Source organism: Protopterus annectens, chromosome 1.part0 (assembly GCF_019279795.1).
Source record: "Protopterus annectens isolate FY-2018-M chromosome 1.part0, PAN1.0, whole genome shotgun sequence".
Classification (NCBI taxonomy): domain Eukaryota; kingdom Metazoa; phylum Chordata; order Ceratodontiformes; family Protopteridae; genus Protopterus; species Protopterus annectens.
This window is the reverse complement of record NC_056725.1, coordinates 686809590-686827779: the sequence shown is the minus strand read 5'-3', so window position 1 is coordinate 686827779 and position 18190 is coordinate 686809590. Positions and strand designations below refer to the sequence as shown.

General features: G+C 39.0%; 1 protein-coding gene across 1 annotated transcript in view; it reads left to right on the top strand.

The window, feature by feature from the left end:
- The window catches only part of LOC122793921 (latent-transforming growth factor beta-binding protein 4-like), a 2484519-nt gene that overhangs the window by 2334426 nt on the left and 131903 nt on the right, over nt 1-18190 (top strand). Inside the window, exon 25 of the mRNA XM_044062009.1 lies at nt 8548-8673. Within this exon, the coding sequence (XP_043917944.1) occupies nt 8548-8673 (126 nt within the window). The remainder of the gene's footprint in view (nt 1-8547; nt 8674-18190) is intronic.

The following is an 18190-nucleotide window of genomic DNA, read 5'->3' as shown; positions in this document are numbered from 1 at the left end:
GTAGAACATTTGAATTGTAGTGAGCGTGACTAGCCTAAAAAGCATTGCACCCTACACAGACACACACACTTGCCATGTCTGGGATTACATCTCCTACCTAACTAGCTTATCACACTACAACATTACGCAGTTTTAGGATGCGCCACAGAGATTACTGAGCTACTCCATTCCCGAAGTTGTATTTCAAAGTGGATGACAGCGGGCTTGTCATAGTAGGGCTATGAGGAGGGCAGTGTGTGTGCATGGGTCATAACACATTCATCTAGAAGTTGACACACCACATGCGGACACACACAGGGTTATATTCCACAGGTACATGTATACAGCTGCTAGATGAGTACTGCCTTGTACAGTCATGTTGCACAGCTACCACTTGTGCCACATAGTTTGTAATGCTGATGAACACTGGTGGCTAATGTTGACAGTGAGTGACATTTACACATCATGTGGTTGTACCCATTTGGCTGTGTGCTGGGTGGGACAGACCTCCTGATGGATGGCTCTTTGTCACTGTCACTCTCTTCCACATATCTATGTATGTCTACTTTGGCTTATTATAGTGTGTTGTCCTTGGATATATGTCTGTATTCCTATCCACTGTGTGTGCAAAGCATGACTGGTGCATACTGAGGAGTGTATGCACTAGCATCTGCAACTGTCAGATTTGTATGGTCCACTGTTGTTTGCAGACATGGACTTCATTTGTTTAAGTGTGTGAGCATGCCCAGTATGACCTTTTAGTATGTTGTTGTCTGACATTGCCTTCATTTCTCTAAGTGTGTGAGCATGCCCAGTATGCCCTTATGTATTGAATGTGTGGATCCATTCTAGGTAATTTGTACTCCAGTGCAGACTTTTGTTTTGTACACCTACAGGTAGCAAAATGTTTCTGCAGGGTATCAGTAGATCATATGGGAACAGACTGTGCAGGGGATAGTGTGTACTGTAGGTGAGTGCATCTGTTTTGCTTCTGCTACATGGTACTGGTGTTAGCAGAGATATTCAGACATGTGCTGTTATACACTGTGATGTTTTATGTCCTGGTGTACTGTCAGGTGGACATTCTTTGCTCACAGTGATGTCCTGGGGGACAAAGGTGACTGCAGCTGTGTTCGGCATTGTGGGCAGATGCCTACATATTCATGGTAAGTTATGCCATTCTGGAGGGGGAGCTGCAGACACTTGCTGCTGGGTCTGTGTATCCGGTTCAGCACCTTGGTACAGTGCTGGCAAAGGATCCCATACTTGTACATCCATCAGCATGACAGTATGGCCTTATCTTGCTGTGGCAATACTTCACAGCTGCACAGATTCACACAGGTTACCTAGAGGCAGGGGCCATGAGTCAGGGCATTACCCCTATTGTGGTGTATGGGCAGATATGTAGCCACCCATTTATGTGTTTGCATCCAAGAATAGTGTGTGCACACAGCTGTGTGTTGGACCTTGCACATTCCATGCTGCCCATGCTCCCACCCCCCCTCTATTATTCTATCCTCTTCCATACATTATGCATACATTCTCTGATACTTTCCCTAAGGTTATCACCTCATCACAGCTGTGTTTTGGTGTTGGTCCACAGTTCATGCAATGGGACATGGTGGACATGTTACTGTAGTTTGTCCACATGGCCTTGCATATGTCTTATGTGGAGTGTGTTATGTTGTTATTTGGGTGTCCATGACATAACATACATCAGCAGTACGTGTGAGACACAGGCCTTTGCCAGAGGCCTGTAGGCCATTTGGTGGTGATGCGGGCCAGCTGTGGCAGGCCGTTGCATTCTGGCAGTTCTACAGTCTCAGACCACCATACAGTATACTCCCCTGAGGTGACAAGGTAGGTGTGCTAGGTGTTCATGCCAATAGTTTCTATCAGTCTTGATCAGGTGGTGTGGATGCTGGCAGGGTATTACCTATGGCTAGGGACACACCTGCATGGGACACCTGCACTGCATGCTGCATTCTTTCACTATTGTCATATACAGGTGGCGTCATATTGTATCCATTCCCAACAGCAGGGGTACAAACAGAGAGGTACCTGTGGGTGGTGTTTGGGTGAGCTGGGTGCATGTGTGCTATGGACACTACTTTCATCTGATGCACATATATGCATGGGTATTCCAGTTATGCTGGCATGTGTAGGTACATCAGCTGTTTCCCAGTACGTCAGTCCTACCACCTTTGTGATTTGCAAGTGTTTGGGCAGACGACACATGTATCTCCTACTATAGGCCCAGATAATGTGATGCATACCTGTATGCACAATTCCAAGGGTGTGTCCATTTCATAGTTACACATTATATACTGTATGTCTGGGGTACTTACCCCTACTGTTTGTATATGTAGCCCAACAGCCATGCCATGTCAGTCTTTCAGATGGTGACACATATTACCACCATACATTTACAATGGCTTACTAGCATAATAGCATGCGTTATACTGGAGGGAATTGTCTTTGGCACTGCAGTTGTGAGGACTTGGCCCTGTCATCAGCAGTAGTGAGCAATGGCAACCAGGTCATACCTCAACATGCATGCATACTGACCACTCTTACACAATATGAAACACACACCAACCTAACAAACACATGCTACAATCTATCCTGCTACCTTAGCCACCTCTGGGCATCTGTGCACCACTGGTATTATACCTACGCATACATGTTACTACATTTCTACATAGGATTGGGGGGGGCACACCTGACTGTTACTACATGTCTACATAGGATATGGGGGGCACACCTAACTGTTTCTGCATTGCTACACAGGATTGGGGGGCATAACTGACTGTTACTACATTTATACATAGGAATGGGAGGCACACCTGACTGTTACAATGTGTGTACATCAAATTGGGGGGCACACCAGACCGGTACTACATTTCTACACAGGATTGGGGGGTACACCTGACTGTTACTACATGTCTAAGTAGTGTTGGGGGGCACACCTGACTGTTACTACATGTCTAGATGGGATTGGGGAGGCACACCTGACTGTTACTACATTTCTACATAGGATTTTGGGGGGCACACCTGACTGTTACTACTGTCTACACAGGATTGGGGGGGGCACACCTAACACTTGTACACATTTGCTATGACTGTACTGGTATGTCAGGTACTCCATTTCATTATGTTTTCTAACCTATCATGCTGACTAGAGGCATGTCATTGTACTACAGGTCTTATGTTTCATTGACCTACATATTAGTTTCTGACTTCCTACCCTTCAGAACTAGCATCCTACTGCCTGACCTGATGCAGTCTGTCTGTGTAGGCCTGGGGGTGGTTATTAATAGGCATCATTCAGTGGCCTTAGCACAGCCTTTGTTTGTGTTTGTCTACACCTGTCCTGCTGGCTGTGACTGTTGTTGGGTATGTGAACCTCCCTGACTGGCATGTGTGTGTCATATGGACACACATGTGGCCTAGCACATTTCCTGCAGTGGATTTTGTTACCATGTGTAATAGTGGTTACTATGGTGACACCCGTATTTGTTACAGATCTCATGCTGCCACTGTAGGTGTCTACTATCTGCTGGCATCACATTCAGCCACCTGATTACCTTGCATGCTCACATCCGTACCATAAATACAGGTAACAACACATATTACTACATTCGACAATTGGTAAGTTGAGTGACTTACCTTGTGGGTGTGCCAGTATTGAGGGTGGTGCTGAAGGGCTGCCTATGTCGGATGCACATAGTATATTCCCTACACATGGTTCAGCACAGGTAGTGTCATGTTTTGCATCCCTTTTACTGTATGTGTGAGTCAGAGAGAGGTGTCATTCCCTGCGTCCCTCCTGTGTCAGTGTATGTGCTATGTGTTGCCCCTTTGCCAAGAACAGGGCATACTGGGCATGCCTCCTTCTGCCTACTGGGGTAGGCTCAGGTTGTTCCTCCTCTGAGTCACTCTGTGCCTGTGCAGGCCTTGGCAATGATGGGGGGATGTGTGGCCCTGCCCCATGCTGTTCCTGCTGCAGCTGTTTCTGCAGGATCATATTGTGTAACATGGCACATACGATGACAGTTTGGGTACATGTAGCTGGTGAGTACTGCAAGGCTCCACCGGATGTGTCCAGGCACTGGAACCATGACTTGAGCATCTCAAACACATGCTCTATTATAATTCTGGTCTGTACGTGTGCCTCATTATGGAGTTCTTGTTCGGGTGTGTGTGCTTTACTGATGGGTGTCATCAGCCACAGCTACAGTGCATAACCAGCATCCTCCTCTAGGTGACCATAAGGGATGTCCACATTGGCAAAGCTCTGGCACAGCTGTGTCAGATGTGGGATTCGTGATAGCTTCCAGGGCAGCCAGCACACACATTCATTATTATGCCCTGGGAATCTCACATGACATGGCAGTTGATGGAGGGGAAGCTCTTGCGGTTGATGTAGACCCTACACCACTCACCGGGTGGTGCTTTGATGCATATGTGCATGCAGTCTATAGCACCCACTACCTCAGGATATTCTGCTATTTGGTGGAACAGATGCATATTGCTGGCCAACGCCTCATGGGTGTTGGGGAAATATACGTGCTCACTGGCATGTGCTGACATGGAATCCAGAAACTGGTGGAGTACCCTGGATGCTGATGCCTGTGAGATCCCCATCATATCCCCAGTTGGCCTTTGGAAGGTATGTGTAGCTAGTATTCATAGGCCTATGCATACCTTGGTATCCACTGGGATGGGTTCTCCTCTGTTAGTTCTGTGTGTCAGGAGTGGCCGGCACAGCTCAACAATTTGCTGAAGGAGGTCCCTGTCTACCTATAGTGCTCCACTAGTAGGTTACCCTGGGTCTGTACATTCTTCTCCATCTCCTCACTGTGGGTTGGTCAACAGGATTCACATCCTCACCACCCTCATCCTCTTCCACATGTTGTTGTATGATAGCAGTTGCAGACACTATCATTTTGTTGTTTTGTTTGTTAAAAGTTCCCCACTTGTATACACCGGTGGTGTAAAGTATGTGGGAAAAACCAGAGGGAAAGGTGTTTACATAGTTTATAATAGTGTTCTGGGCTGGTCTGGTTTCCTGCCTGTGTAATTGGCTAATTCTGATACATTTCACCTGCCAGCTATGCTAGTTATCCTAGATTACCTTCCTACTGCTGTTTTCTCTTCCCACTGCCTTCCTGTTTAAGCCTGGGGGCATGCTGCGCAAACACAGTGCTCAAATGTGCACAGAACTGCAATTTCCTGGTTTACTTTTTTTCCCTTTAAAACCCAGTGCGCACACCCGCTTAGACAATGTAAATAGTGCTAGGCAGCCTCAGACACACCGCCTTGCTTAGCTCAGCTAAGCTAAGAGCAAACCCGAGCCACAGGGCTCCAATCTGCTTATAGTATGTCTGACACATACCCCTAGGATGTCAGCTAACTCCTAGGCTTGCACCAAGCTATTCCTGCTCTTGGGTGCTGACTAGCATGCAGGGGAAATCTGGGATTCAGTATAATTCCCCTCATTTGCATAGGATTGCCTGCTGATGCATAGTTACATGTCCCACACTGAGCCCTCCCCCTTAGCAAAAACTATTCACTTGCCATGCGTCTTCTGCCTGCCATTGAGTATAATGGCAAAATAGTGATTTTGGTTACAGTGCTTATTTTATGTTTTTTTTCTTATTTTCTGCCTGATCCTGTTTTCGCGACGCTGCCCTATGCTTAAACCGCTGAGATTGGCTAAAAAAAATAAAAGTTGATTTTTTTATTTTTGCAACTGTTTTCCATGCCAATGGCCTTATAGCTGGCCATTGTTATGCTTTCTACATGATATCCACCCTTTATTTGGAGCTGTCATGGCTCCATTTTGTAGTTTGCAGAAATGTACTCCATTCATTACTGGTGGAGTACATTTCTGTAGATTACACTAGTCCTGCACGGCCGGTTTCCAGCTTCCTGGATCACAGATTCCCCTCATTTGCATGGATTTCTCCTACAAATGGGGTAATTTGCATACAGGGGCTGAGTCCTTGCAGGACTAGTGCAGGAGCACTCGTGCACATCCCTACAGGTTATTCCTGGATCACCTGGCAGACATATTGCCTGCTGGAGCTCCTGCACGCCATGCAGGGCTTGCTGAATCCGGGGAATTGTCTTATGCTGGTATGTGCCACTATTAGTCCTAGAAAGAAAGCTATTTTTTTCACCATTTGGTTAATAACAAATGTATACACACAGTGCTTCCAAAAACATAATTTCTGTCATTTTAAATATATCAAAATATAGTTTCTATATGTATAGGCAGACATATATGTACAAAACTTATTTTTCTTGGCTTCCATTTACATCTACTGACTCATGCATTGTGCTGTATAACACTAAAGTTGCCATGTTGTAATACTAACATTTGTCTTAAGGCTAACTAAAGGTCAGATTTGCTATTAGAAACTGGCAACCTGCAATGTTTGCATAACATTCACTTTAAAATAAAAGAACAATTATCAGTTGTATTCAGGGTAATACATTTATAAATGATCAGAGAGAAAAATATATATAGTGCTGTTATGACTTCATGTTCAAAAAGCATGTGCATCTCTGTATAAAAGTGAGACCTGATATCTTCATTAATTTAAATGCTGTGACAAAAATAAAATGAAATTACTTTTTTATTAATATTTAGGATGCATCTGTTTATTTACATTTAAAGTTTGTAGCACAATCCAAAGAATTTTATACTCAATCGTTTCAGAATTAACCCCTGAAACTTTCAGGGGAATGAGTCAACATTTTATATATTTTTTTTAATTTTATTTTACATTTGTTAACCGGGGGTGCCTGAGCCAAAAAGGTCCTTTTTCAGCAGAGGCCCAGGGAGAAAAGCTCCATATAGAAACATTACAGGTACATTTAGATATTTAAACACGTATACACACAAATTACAATAAACATGTTTTTGCACTGGTATGCTGCGCATCAAAAGTTACAGTGCAGAGAACAAACAAGAACATATTCATTTAAAAATAAAGGTAATTAATAGATTTGTTGTGTACAGCTGAAATTTGGAAGATTGGTAGAATGCATACATTGTACACTAACCAGTGTCTGTAAGAGTGAAAACTATTATCAGTACTCTATGTTTAGTATGTGTACTTTTCACTAGCCTGGGGAGCAGTCATGGCACTGCCAACTTTGCTTGAGATGTTGCCTAATGAGGTTTTCAAAGGAGGCTTTGGACAATGTGTTTTGTATGCTAGTGGGGAGAGAGTTCCATTTTTTACCCACTTAACTACTATATAGTGTGTCTCCAAAGCTATTGTAGCTGTTGGTGACTTCTAGTAGTAGTTTGCTTGATGATCTAAGAGGCCTTCTGGCTGAGTGATGATGTACTAGGTTTTTGAGGGCAGGACACATTGGGGAGGTAATAGATAGAGTGACAGAGGCAGAGCTGATTGTAGGTTAGAAGGTTGGGCAGTTCAAGCCAGTGGAGCTGTCTCAAAGCAGTACAGTGATGAGTTCTATATGAGCAATTTGCAGCAAATCGGGCAATTCTGTTATAGTAGGCTTCCAATTTGCTTAGTACAGTTTTGTTGAGATTAGTCAGAATGGGAGATGCATAGAGTAGGGTGGATAAAAGTTGGGAGCGAGCAATGGCTGATCTTGTGTTGTTGGTAAGAAATGGTTTGATACGGTAGCGTGATCCCAGTTTGGCATGTACTTTTTTAATAGTTAAGTTGAGATGACTATCAAATTTTAGGTGGTCTTATGGTCCTTCATTTCAGTATATAGTCGGGAAAAATTGCTAACTGAAACTAGTAAATTGTTTAATGTTCTGCACAATTAATTGAGTAAATGGATCACTGCCTCCTTTCTGCCTCTCCCAGCATAACTGACTCATGCTGATTTATCTATACATGGGCTAAATTCTTGGCTAGGCTTATAAGGACCTCAGGGACAGTAGCCTAGTAACTTCATATGATCCTATGATTACTGACTATAAATGTCCTGCATAGGATTCTGACAATATAGTTCATACTCTCCAGACCTTATCCCTTAATTGATTGCCAGTAGCCTCCTAATGTTTCCCTAAAGCTATACTGTACTTGATAGCCTTTACTTTTGTACTTCCTGAGTTCTTACCTGCATTTTTTCAACAAGCAAATCTTACTTATGGAATATATTTAATTATATGTTTTGAATGTACTTGATTACACTATATTATTCGAATAATATTTTTGTTAGTTCTTTATCTATATTACATTTTATATACTGATATTTCCTTTCAAATGCAGTCTAGGAGGACTACTCCGCATTAGAGAAGTGTAATTATCATTGCTTTATATCATATTAATGCAGTTATAAAAAGTACAAATCAGTATTTTGCACTGGCTGATAGCATGGTTCATCTTGCAGAATATAATGACTCAATAAGAAATGGGATTAATATAAAAGTTTTCAGGAAGAGGATCTTTTTTGGCTTTTTATGTAGAAATGAAGAAAGTAAATATTTTACTTTTTTCCCTTTGCATCAGCATTCTATTTCTGATATGAAGCAACTTAGCTCAAATCTATAACTTCTTCATCTCATTTCAGATTTTAATGAGTGCTTCGAAGGTGACTTTTGTTTTCCTCATGGAGAATGCCTGAACACTGAGGGGTCTTATCGTTGCATGTGTTCTGAGGGATTCCAATTATCACCTACTGGAAACACTTGTGAAGGTGCATGTTCTTTCAGTTCTGCAGAATACATTTATACAGGGAGTCAAGGAATGTAAACATTTATCATTCAAACTTCTTTATGGTATTAGCTGTTCAAATTAACATTTGTCTTGCCATTTCTCTCTTCCACAGGCTAACTTGGTGCAATTCTCCCATAGTTTTGAAAAACAATGGGCATCATAATTTTCCTGAAGCATATATCAAAAGTTTATTTAATCTGCAGCTTCACAATGTTAATCATAAAGAAAGGTTAAATTATTTCATGCAAAAATAAGGTATGAGAAACAGTGAAAAGGATTATGGCAAACTAATCAGTGCTGACTGTATAAGATTAGCTACATCTACATGTCATATGCAGATTTTTAAGTGCATTTCTGTGTTGGTTACAGAAAGCTGTATAATTTACTTTCACATTTTTCAATATGCATTTAAATGAAAAATGTTTTCTAAGGCTGTATAACTTTTTAGGAGGTAGAGCAGAACTGAGTGAGTTTTGGGCTTCTTGCTGCTCTTCAATAGTCTATGTTCAAGGTTTGCTGCTGTACTGCTAAGCACTAGGTCTGAACACCCTTTAGGAGGTTGCAGACATATTAATTGTCTTAAATTTGTATAAATCAAAACATTCATCAATCCACACTTCAAACTCTGATATTGAAAATAATTCCTTCATCCCTCGGAAATGAATTCCGTATATATATTTGTATATATATACATATATATATATATATATATATATATATATATATATATGTTTTATATATATATATATATATATATATATATATGTTTTATATATATATATATATATATATATATATATATATGGATCTACGACTATTCACTGAAAGCATATTTCACTGAATCACATTTCACTGAAAGAAATTAGATTCCTAAATATAATAGTAATAGTAAATAATAGTAAATTGATGTGCCCCCCACACACCCCCTAACTATTTATTCTAACTCCAGGGTTGCAACACAGTGGGGAGAAGGCATATACATTTCATTCGGTGAAATGTGCTTTCAGTGAGTAGTCCTAGACCCATATCTATATATATATATATATATATATATATATATATATATATATATATGTGTGTGTGTGTGTATACACACGCACATAAAAAAAACTGTAGCCACACACAGTTGTTGCCTAAATTCTGATATAACATTAATAATACATTATACTATCTAGATTCAACTCTAAGTAATATTTATATTGTCAAAAATACCTTCCTATGTATGTCTTAGAGATACTTGTAAGAAGAATGAAATTTAATAATTATTTCTAGGCCTTTTAAGTCTATCAACAGAGTTTATGAGTTGGACATTTAATCTATAAGGATAATGTTAGCCTGCCTTACCAAAATTAAATTTTTTACATTTTGATGATTTATTTAGTTAGTTAATTAGTTATTTGTATTTTGTTAGTCCCTCTAGGCCAGTGGCCTCTTTTTGGGAGAGATTCGAGGTAGTATTCATACTGACTAGGGAAATGTAGCAAGGCATCAGGGAACTTCCCCTACTGTTTTTGATACATGCAGGCCAATCTTTTACATTTGCCATAGCTACCACTAACTGAGGTAGATGTGACCTCTGTTTAACATCTCATCCAAAGGACAGTAGACACATAGGAGTGCACCCCCATGCTACTCTGCAGTGTCAGTACTCAAAAACGAATCCAAGCATCTGATGTAATAATAAACCTCACAATCATGTGATCTACCAGCACCAAAGTCAAGTGTGCTACTTGCTGAGTCACTATCACTGCTAAACTGAATGACATGCAAATTAGCCTCTAATGTCAGCTGTTCCAGCTATAGACTGAAAAATGTCTTATACTGAGGGTTACATCATTGTAATAATGAAATTACTGAGTCAATGTCAGAATTAGCAATAAGGATGGTAGCCATAGTATTAGTCATTACTTATCCTGGTGTACAGGTGTCTATGTCCCAAATAGCCAACCCCATAAATGGAAACATCATATTTTGAATATAATCATAATTACTCAAGTTTTCCATGAAATTGTGTCCAGGCTGATTTAAAGATAAATGAGATGAGACTGTGTGAAAAGAATTTTGGTCTGATTGCAAACTGGAATTTTTATACAAGACATCTTTCAAGATGCTCATAGAATCATTAAGTTTAATTTTGGTTAGCTTGGGACTTTATGGAAGTCTGTGATTTGATGCATTTGCATATGAATATTTACAGTGACCACAATAATTTCATAGATTAGATTTCTCTATAAAATATTTAAATCTATTACTAACATAAAATAACAACCCATCACTGGTTTATTTCCTAAAAAGATGATACCCAGTATTGTCTACAATAGATACCATACCATGATTCCATAACAGCAGTATCCGTATTTTCCATATATGACACATTCTAAAAGTCATTAAATTTCCTACCAGTTCTTGTATAGCAGAACAAATAAGGAGCCAACTGTAGTATATCATCTACCATGTTCCCTGCTTCTGGACTAAAAAAAAAAAATTTTTCAACTGATTACACAAGGTCATAAGGGAGTGTATACAGAGCACCCTCATGAATACTTGCAAGAATTGCTAGCCATAAGTAATGCATGGAGCCATATCTCAAAGAGATCTATGGAACTTTAGAGATGACAGGATTAGGTATGCAGAGGGCCTTACCTCAAATGAACTTGTTGGATTTGAGAGATGACAGGATTAGATATGCTTGGAGCCTTACCCATTAGGACTTGAGAGATGACAGGATTTAGGTTTAATAACACAATTTTCAGAATAGTAAATAATGTCTCAGTCAGCATTGTGTTTAACTTGTGATTTATCCAATGCATTTTGTATACTATTTCTGTTTCTTTTTCATATTTCCATTATTTGAGCAAGGCTATTTTTTAATTATAAGTTCTTTGCCAGATTCTCCCCTGTTGCCTGCCGTTCCTGAGCCTTCCCTTCTGTGGGAACTATAATACAAACACCCATCAGGAGTTATTTTGCTTAGGTCCCTAATTCTGCCCACAGTTGCCATTATAAGCACATGAATTACTGGAGTGGGATTTTGTGCCATGACATGGCATATGCATTCTCTCATATCTATATCTACTAAGGCTACAGTCACTGGTTTGGAACACCAAACCTGTATCCCATGATTCTATGGGTATTGTAGTCTTGCAGGCCTCCTCTTGTGAAGGGTGGGATAATTTGACTGACTAGGACCACCATTTCCTTCTCAAAGGTAAACAAGCTGGTGTAAGCTTGTCACTCCCACCCTTTATTGTCCTGCTCTTCCAGCACGCAAGCCAGTAGTTGAGCATGGGTCTTTTGGGTTCTACTTATGGCCTCATCCCTCTATGACACAGAACTAGGAAAATACCAAGATTTTTTTTTAAATTATTTTAGCTTTTTAACCTTAATTTATGACTAAGTTTACAAGAGTGGAGAATATTATACTTTATGAAGTACAAGCTCAAATGTTCAAAGATGTTAAGTAAAAGAATTTTGTATTATGTGTTAATTATTGCACATCTTTTTTGTAGTCATACTTTAATGAAGCTAAGATAAAATCATAATTTTCAATACCATTTATCAATAAAATTGAAAATAGCAACAAGATGCTCATTCTTTGGCACGGAAAATAAAAGCACACTCGAGGAACAGTTGTTACAAACCACCTAGAGAAGGAGCATAACCACACAAAGTATTTAATTTGTGACATGAAGAGAGAAGATAGAACTAGTGTATGAACTTTATTAGAATGAATTGTTTACAAATTAAATTAAGAGCAATTATATTGACACCCATTTTAGCTGTAAAGAATCATGCTAAAATAGTTGATTTGGCAGAAGAAAAAGGAGTGAAAGATTTTGCTTTTGCTCTCTGCATTGAAGATGACATCTTGAATTAAGTACACCTAGTTTTATGATATAAAGGGCTTGACAAAGGATAACTGGGGAAATAGCAAATCAAAACCAAGACAAAGTAAAGAACCATACAGCAATGTGTGAGACAGAGAGAGAGAGGTTAAGCACAGAGATGTTGGTACTGGAAAATAACAAAACAAATTCCAGATGCAGATGATCAAGGTACATTTCTCAGGAACAGGAGACAAGGAGTAGTGATACAATAAAAATTAAATAAGTTAATAATATTCAGACTAAAACAAAAATATTTTATAGTGGTGAAAGAAAATAAAGAAATTGTAGTTGAAAATAATTAATAACAAACTGAGTAAGCAACTCATTTGCGTAGGATGGAGATAATGAAACAGTCTGAATACATATATCAAGAGTATTGGGGCAAGGTTGCATAGTATCAAGACAGCATTACAGTGACGTTAACTGCAATAAATACTGTGCAGAGAAAGGGAAATACAGTACATGAGTTTTAATAGCCTCGTGCAGGGACCAATTACAAAAGGCTTGCTATCTGACAGCAGGCTGAGAGCAGGTCTTTTGGATTCTGGCCACCACTGTAAGCCTGTTTATAGATAGGCCTTACATGGAAGTAAGCCTCTTATATGAAGAGCAAGTCATTCAGAAAATGGGGAGGCTTACACTGAGAGCAGTTCTTTTTGAATCTGGCCCAGGAGTATCTCATAGTGGTGGGAGTAAATGAAAAACATTATTTAAGATCCTAATACAGTATTTCACATTTACTCCCACTGCTGTCTGATTCCTTGGAGGTGTCAAAGTGGTACATGCTTCTGATAAACCAGTCATTAAGAAGCACTCAGGGAAATGGGTACATACAGTCTGGCAATGAGTGCAGAGGACTGAAGGTTTGAGATTTTAATTAGCTGTGTCCTGTAGACCAGGATTTGATTTCACCAGCCTCTATTTGCCTACTGTGTGACTTTGAACAAGGCTCTTAACCAAACAGTGCCCTGTGACAACTGAGAAGCTGGGCTGGGCTATGCTCCTCAATAATCTCTTTGATGGCATGCCTAGTAACTACCTATTAATTAATATGCAGTCAAAGATTTGATTGTCAAAGTTATGATTTCTTGGCCTACAGGAATCGTAAAACTCCATGTTGATTATTTTACAACATGTGTGTGTAGGTCCTTGCCCTATGATGTGTCAAAAAGTTATAAAACAGTTGTGACATATGTTCACTGATTGTACATAAGTATCTGTGTTTGAAATCTCAGTTAATCTACCCTTTTATCTATATTGAAGCATAAATTATCATTAATTGTGCAAATGTATTGCTGTAAATTAACTTTGTGTCAACTACATTTATTAACTTAATTGATTAAGTGTTCTGTGTTCTGCTTATTAAGCTTGGGTCATTGCTGAAAATGGTTAGCTGACAAATCCATCTACCCAGTTAACAAATAGTAAGCAAGCAAATAAATAATTTAAACAAGACACGCTTATTGACTAGAAAGGCTTTCCACAGGAATTGTTAATAAGCAATTTTATGATTGGAATGAATTATAATAAGAGGTCTGTGTCCCTGTCAGAGAGGCCTATGCCTAAAAGATCAGTTTTGATGACTGTACTGCAGCAAAATAGAAGACATTCCAAAATAACTTGAAAAAGCTTGGGCATTTCCCACTATGAATCAGGAAAGATGGAAGCTATTTGCATGTACTTGTAGACTGTATAAAAATTGGTATGAGAATCTTTTTTTCTGTGGGAAGACTAACAGAAAAGTCTCATTATATAGTTTATGTTCCAGTACTTTTATATACAAAAGCAGTCTGTACCAATGTGCTTCCTTTTATTCAGCAATCTTCATTATTTTAGAGAGTGGTGGTCTCTTTTGCCTTGTTTTGTACCATAGTGGTGGGTACAGCAAGCATATTTGACATAAATTTTTCCCATGTCAAATGGATCCTAAGTTATAATTTTTGCTGTCTGAAAGATCAAATAAGCAACAGGTTTCCCATCTAAGGAGATAACAGTCCTATGAAATGGGTGGGAAGTTTCATATTTACTACACCTGTATTTGTATTTGTGCCAAGGTGATGACCACAGAGTAGCTACTTCAGTCTATTGCAACTGCAGCCAAAGTAGGGTTGCCACCTTTTGTTGTGGCTGAAACTGGAGTAAGCCATGTCCACTGCATCACCTGTAACTCTGCCAGTTCCAACCCCCTGCCCTGCCTATTTTGTGATATCACTATGACATCAGTTGATGGGGAACACCCACTTTTTCTGTTCCTGACGCTTGCTTTCAGATGATTTGCTATGCTTTTCTGTAAAAAAAGCATAGTAGGGTTGCCACCCATCCAGTTTTTTTCCAGACTACGTGGAAATCAAATTAATTCTCTAGTAGTCCAGAAAACACTTTACAAACTCCGGTATTCTGTTTCAAAAAGGGAAACAGCCTATGAGAGTTTGTAAATCAGCTGATTTTAGTATGTTTATTTTACAGAAAAGTGTAGTAAATCAGCCAAAAGCAGGCATCAGGAATGGGAAAAGAGGGTATTCCCCACCAGGTCATATCATAGTAACGTCACAAAATGGGTGGCATGTGGGTGGGAGAGAGGGCGGGAATAGATGGGGTTACTGATGATGCGAGGGGTGTGGCCTTAGTCTAGTTTTAGCCACAACAAAAGGTGGCAACCCTAAAGCATAGTAACTCAGTCGATGTAAAAAACTCCGGTAGCCTGTTTCCATTTTGAAACAGAATACCGGAGTTTGTACAGTGTTTTCTGGGCTACCAGTGAATCAATTTGATGTCCAGATAGTCCGAAAAAAAATGGGAGAGGTAGCAACCCTAAGCCAAAGGGATGCTTGTGGTTGCCAAATCTATGGGGATAACAAATACATTTCCACCTATTAAGAAAATAAAATGGAGAAAAACCTTAAGCTGAAAGTTTATGCCCACCAGGAGGGATGATTCTGGAGAATACTGGCTTAGAATCATGTCAGCCTAGTTAACTCATGAATATATCCTGAGTATACCAGAGCCTGTTCCTATCATGTAATCCAAATGTTTTTTTTTTGCTACATTCCATTTGCTTAGTTTTCCCCAAGGTAATTTGCTTCCATTATTCCAGTTTCCTTGGTTAACTTCTTCCAGTTACTTCCCACTGTTTCTTGACTAGTCTTTATCCCTTTATTTGGGGCTATGTCAGCAAAATTGCATTATCCCATCCTCTAACTTGCTTATTTTCCAGTATACTATCTGCTACTTTATATAATATTTATATAATATTCTACCTGCTTATTTTTGCCTCCCCCCAAAAAAATGTTTAATATAATCTATAATGCTATCTCTGATAGTCCCTCATTATTATATTTTTCCATTTCAGTGTATATACCTTTTTACTTGTAGCATGTATTACAGCCTTAAAAGTATCCTTTTAATCAGACAACTCAGTGTGCCTTAGCTTGATCACTAGGATCACTATATCCCTCTTTCCATCCCAGAAGTTCTTCAGTTCCTTCTTTATTGTTTGCCATAACTTGGCATCTGAAAAAGTATGAGTAGCCAATACATAGAATTAAAAGAACCAAAAACATTTTGACTGCCTGGATATCTTGCTAAGTTCATAATCAAGATGTTCCACTTCCTTATCTTTAACATTATTGTCTGCTTAGCTTCCTGCCACATGTCCTTTATGACTCTCAGTGAGGCTTTCCTAAGTCATACTCCTAGGTATTTAATTTCCTCATGCTTCTCAAAGGTACAGGAATTCTTGCACTACTACATGTGTGGGCACATAGTTTACAGATATCACTTTTGTTTTATTTGCATTTAATCTATAACCTAAAAATACTTGGAACTGTCTCAAAATGTTCTGCAATTCACGAACAACTTTTGTTCTGGATTTGGCAAATATATTATGTTATCTGCATCAATTCTATTATTTTCTGTCACCTCCCTGCCTCATAACCATGGCTTTGTGTGTATTGTAAACAACAATGAGAAAGAGAATATCCTTGCCTTGTTCCTCTAAACAAAATTAATTTACCATTTCAAACCTCCACCACTCCATTCAGTTATTTCAGAGGAAATGTGAATTCATCCATTACCTTGTAGATAAATACCCAACTTACCTTATCAAAAGCTTTCTCTGCATCCAGGCTTACTAGTAGTAACGGTAAATTTTTGTCCTCTGCATCCTTCTGAATCATCATGGCACTTCTCAATTGTTCCCATTTCCTATCAGAGATGTTCTTCAAATTATTTATTCTGCAGTTATTTAACCCTTCCCAACCATTCACAATTTCTCCTGTATTTCTCTGTCCTTTTTCCTACCACAACAAACTCTATAAATGCCTTCATTTTCAATAAATAAGAAATAAATGTCTATCTCTTGCCCCACTGTCTTGAGACATTGCCCCACCCTTTATAGTTGCACGACCAGCTATTGTGATCAGATGAGCACAATTTTGAATTGGATAGAATCTGTTCAATATGGTCCTGTTCTATTACTTGTAAAAGGATAAGTGACTTTATCTACTTAAGCAATTTTACTAAAGGTCCCTAATCCTAGTAATATAATCATCACCTCTTCTTCTTCTTCTCCTGTATTCAATTGGGTTCTCTGCCTCCAAAAAATCTCTTCTTTATCAAATTTACATATTTATCCTTATCCAAATGCATCTCCTAAAACACTGCTGTTGCCAAACTTCTCTGTATGTAAGATAATTATTGTCTTTTCTCTGTACTGCAAGACTATTCACATTACATGTTAATATAGAAAATGTAGCCATTAATGCTTATAGTCCATGTTCATTTTCTCAATTTTCTTACTTTTTGATGCATAACTCTCCCCACAATTGTGTCCCCATCCTTTTTAGTGAATGGCATTTCACTACTCTGCATAAAAAATACTGCAACATTTTTTCACTGGACACACTGCATGATGTAATATTTTTTTCCTAACATTATAATCTCATCCCTACCACACACACACACACACACACACACACACACACACACACACACACACACACACACACACACACACACAAAGAAAAATACTTTTCCCCTCATCAGGGCAGATTTCCCCAGTGAAAATGATAACCGAAACAGACATCAGCTACCTATTCCTATGTTTGTTCAAATACTGTTGCTCACTTTCCATATGGCAAAAATAAAATTGTTATAAATCTGTCCTGTGTATTAACTGTTAATCTACCTGCTTTTTGACCAAGCTTGTTAATTTTCTCACCGTCTTTTTTATTATTCATTTTTTTTATTGTTATCACTACTTTGCACATCACAGTGTTGCAGTTGTACACATAGTTAAAATGATGTTCTTCCTTATATTTTTAGGTAAGTACCAGGTTATCGGCTCTTGTGGGCCATTTTAAGCCTAGCCAATTTTCCTCAACTGTACAGCTGGATCTCCATCTCCCTGCATATTCAGTTGCTGCTGGTTAGATTGCTTAATTCTTCCCATTGCCTCACCATCCTCCGTAAATGTCTTATAGCCTGATGAAAATGCTGTTAATAATGCAGATATTACAGCTTATGAGAGTTTAAACCTCAGTCATAATCCATTCAGAGGAAATGCTTTATGATCAAGTGAGTGCCCTTGTCACTGAATTATCATATCCTTGG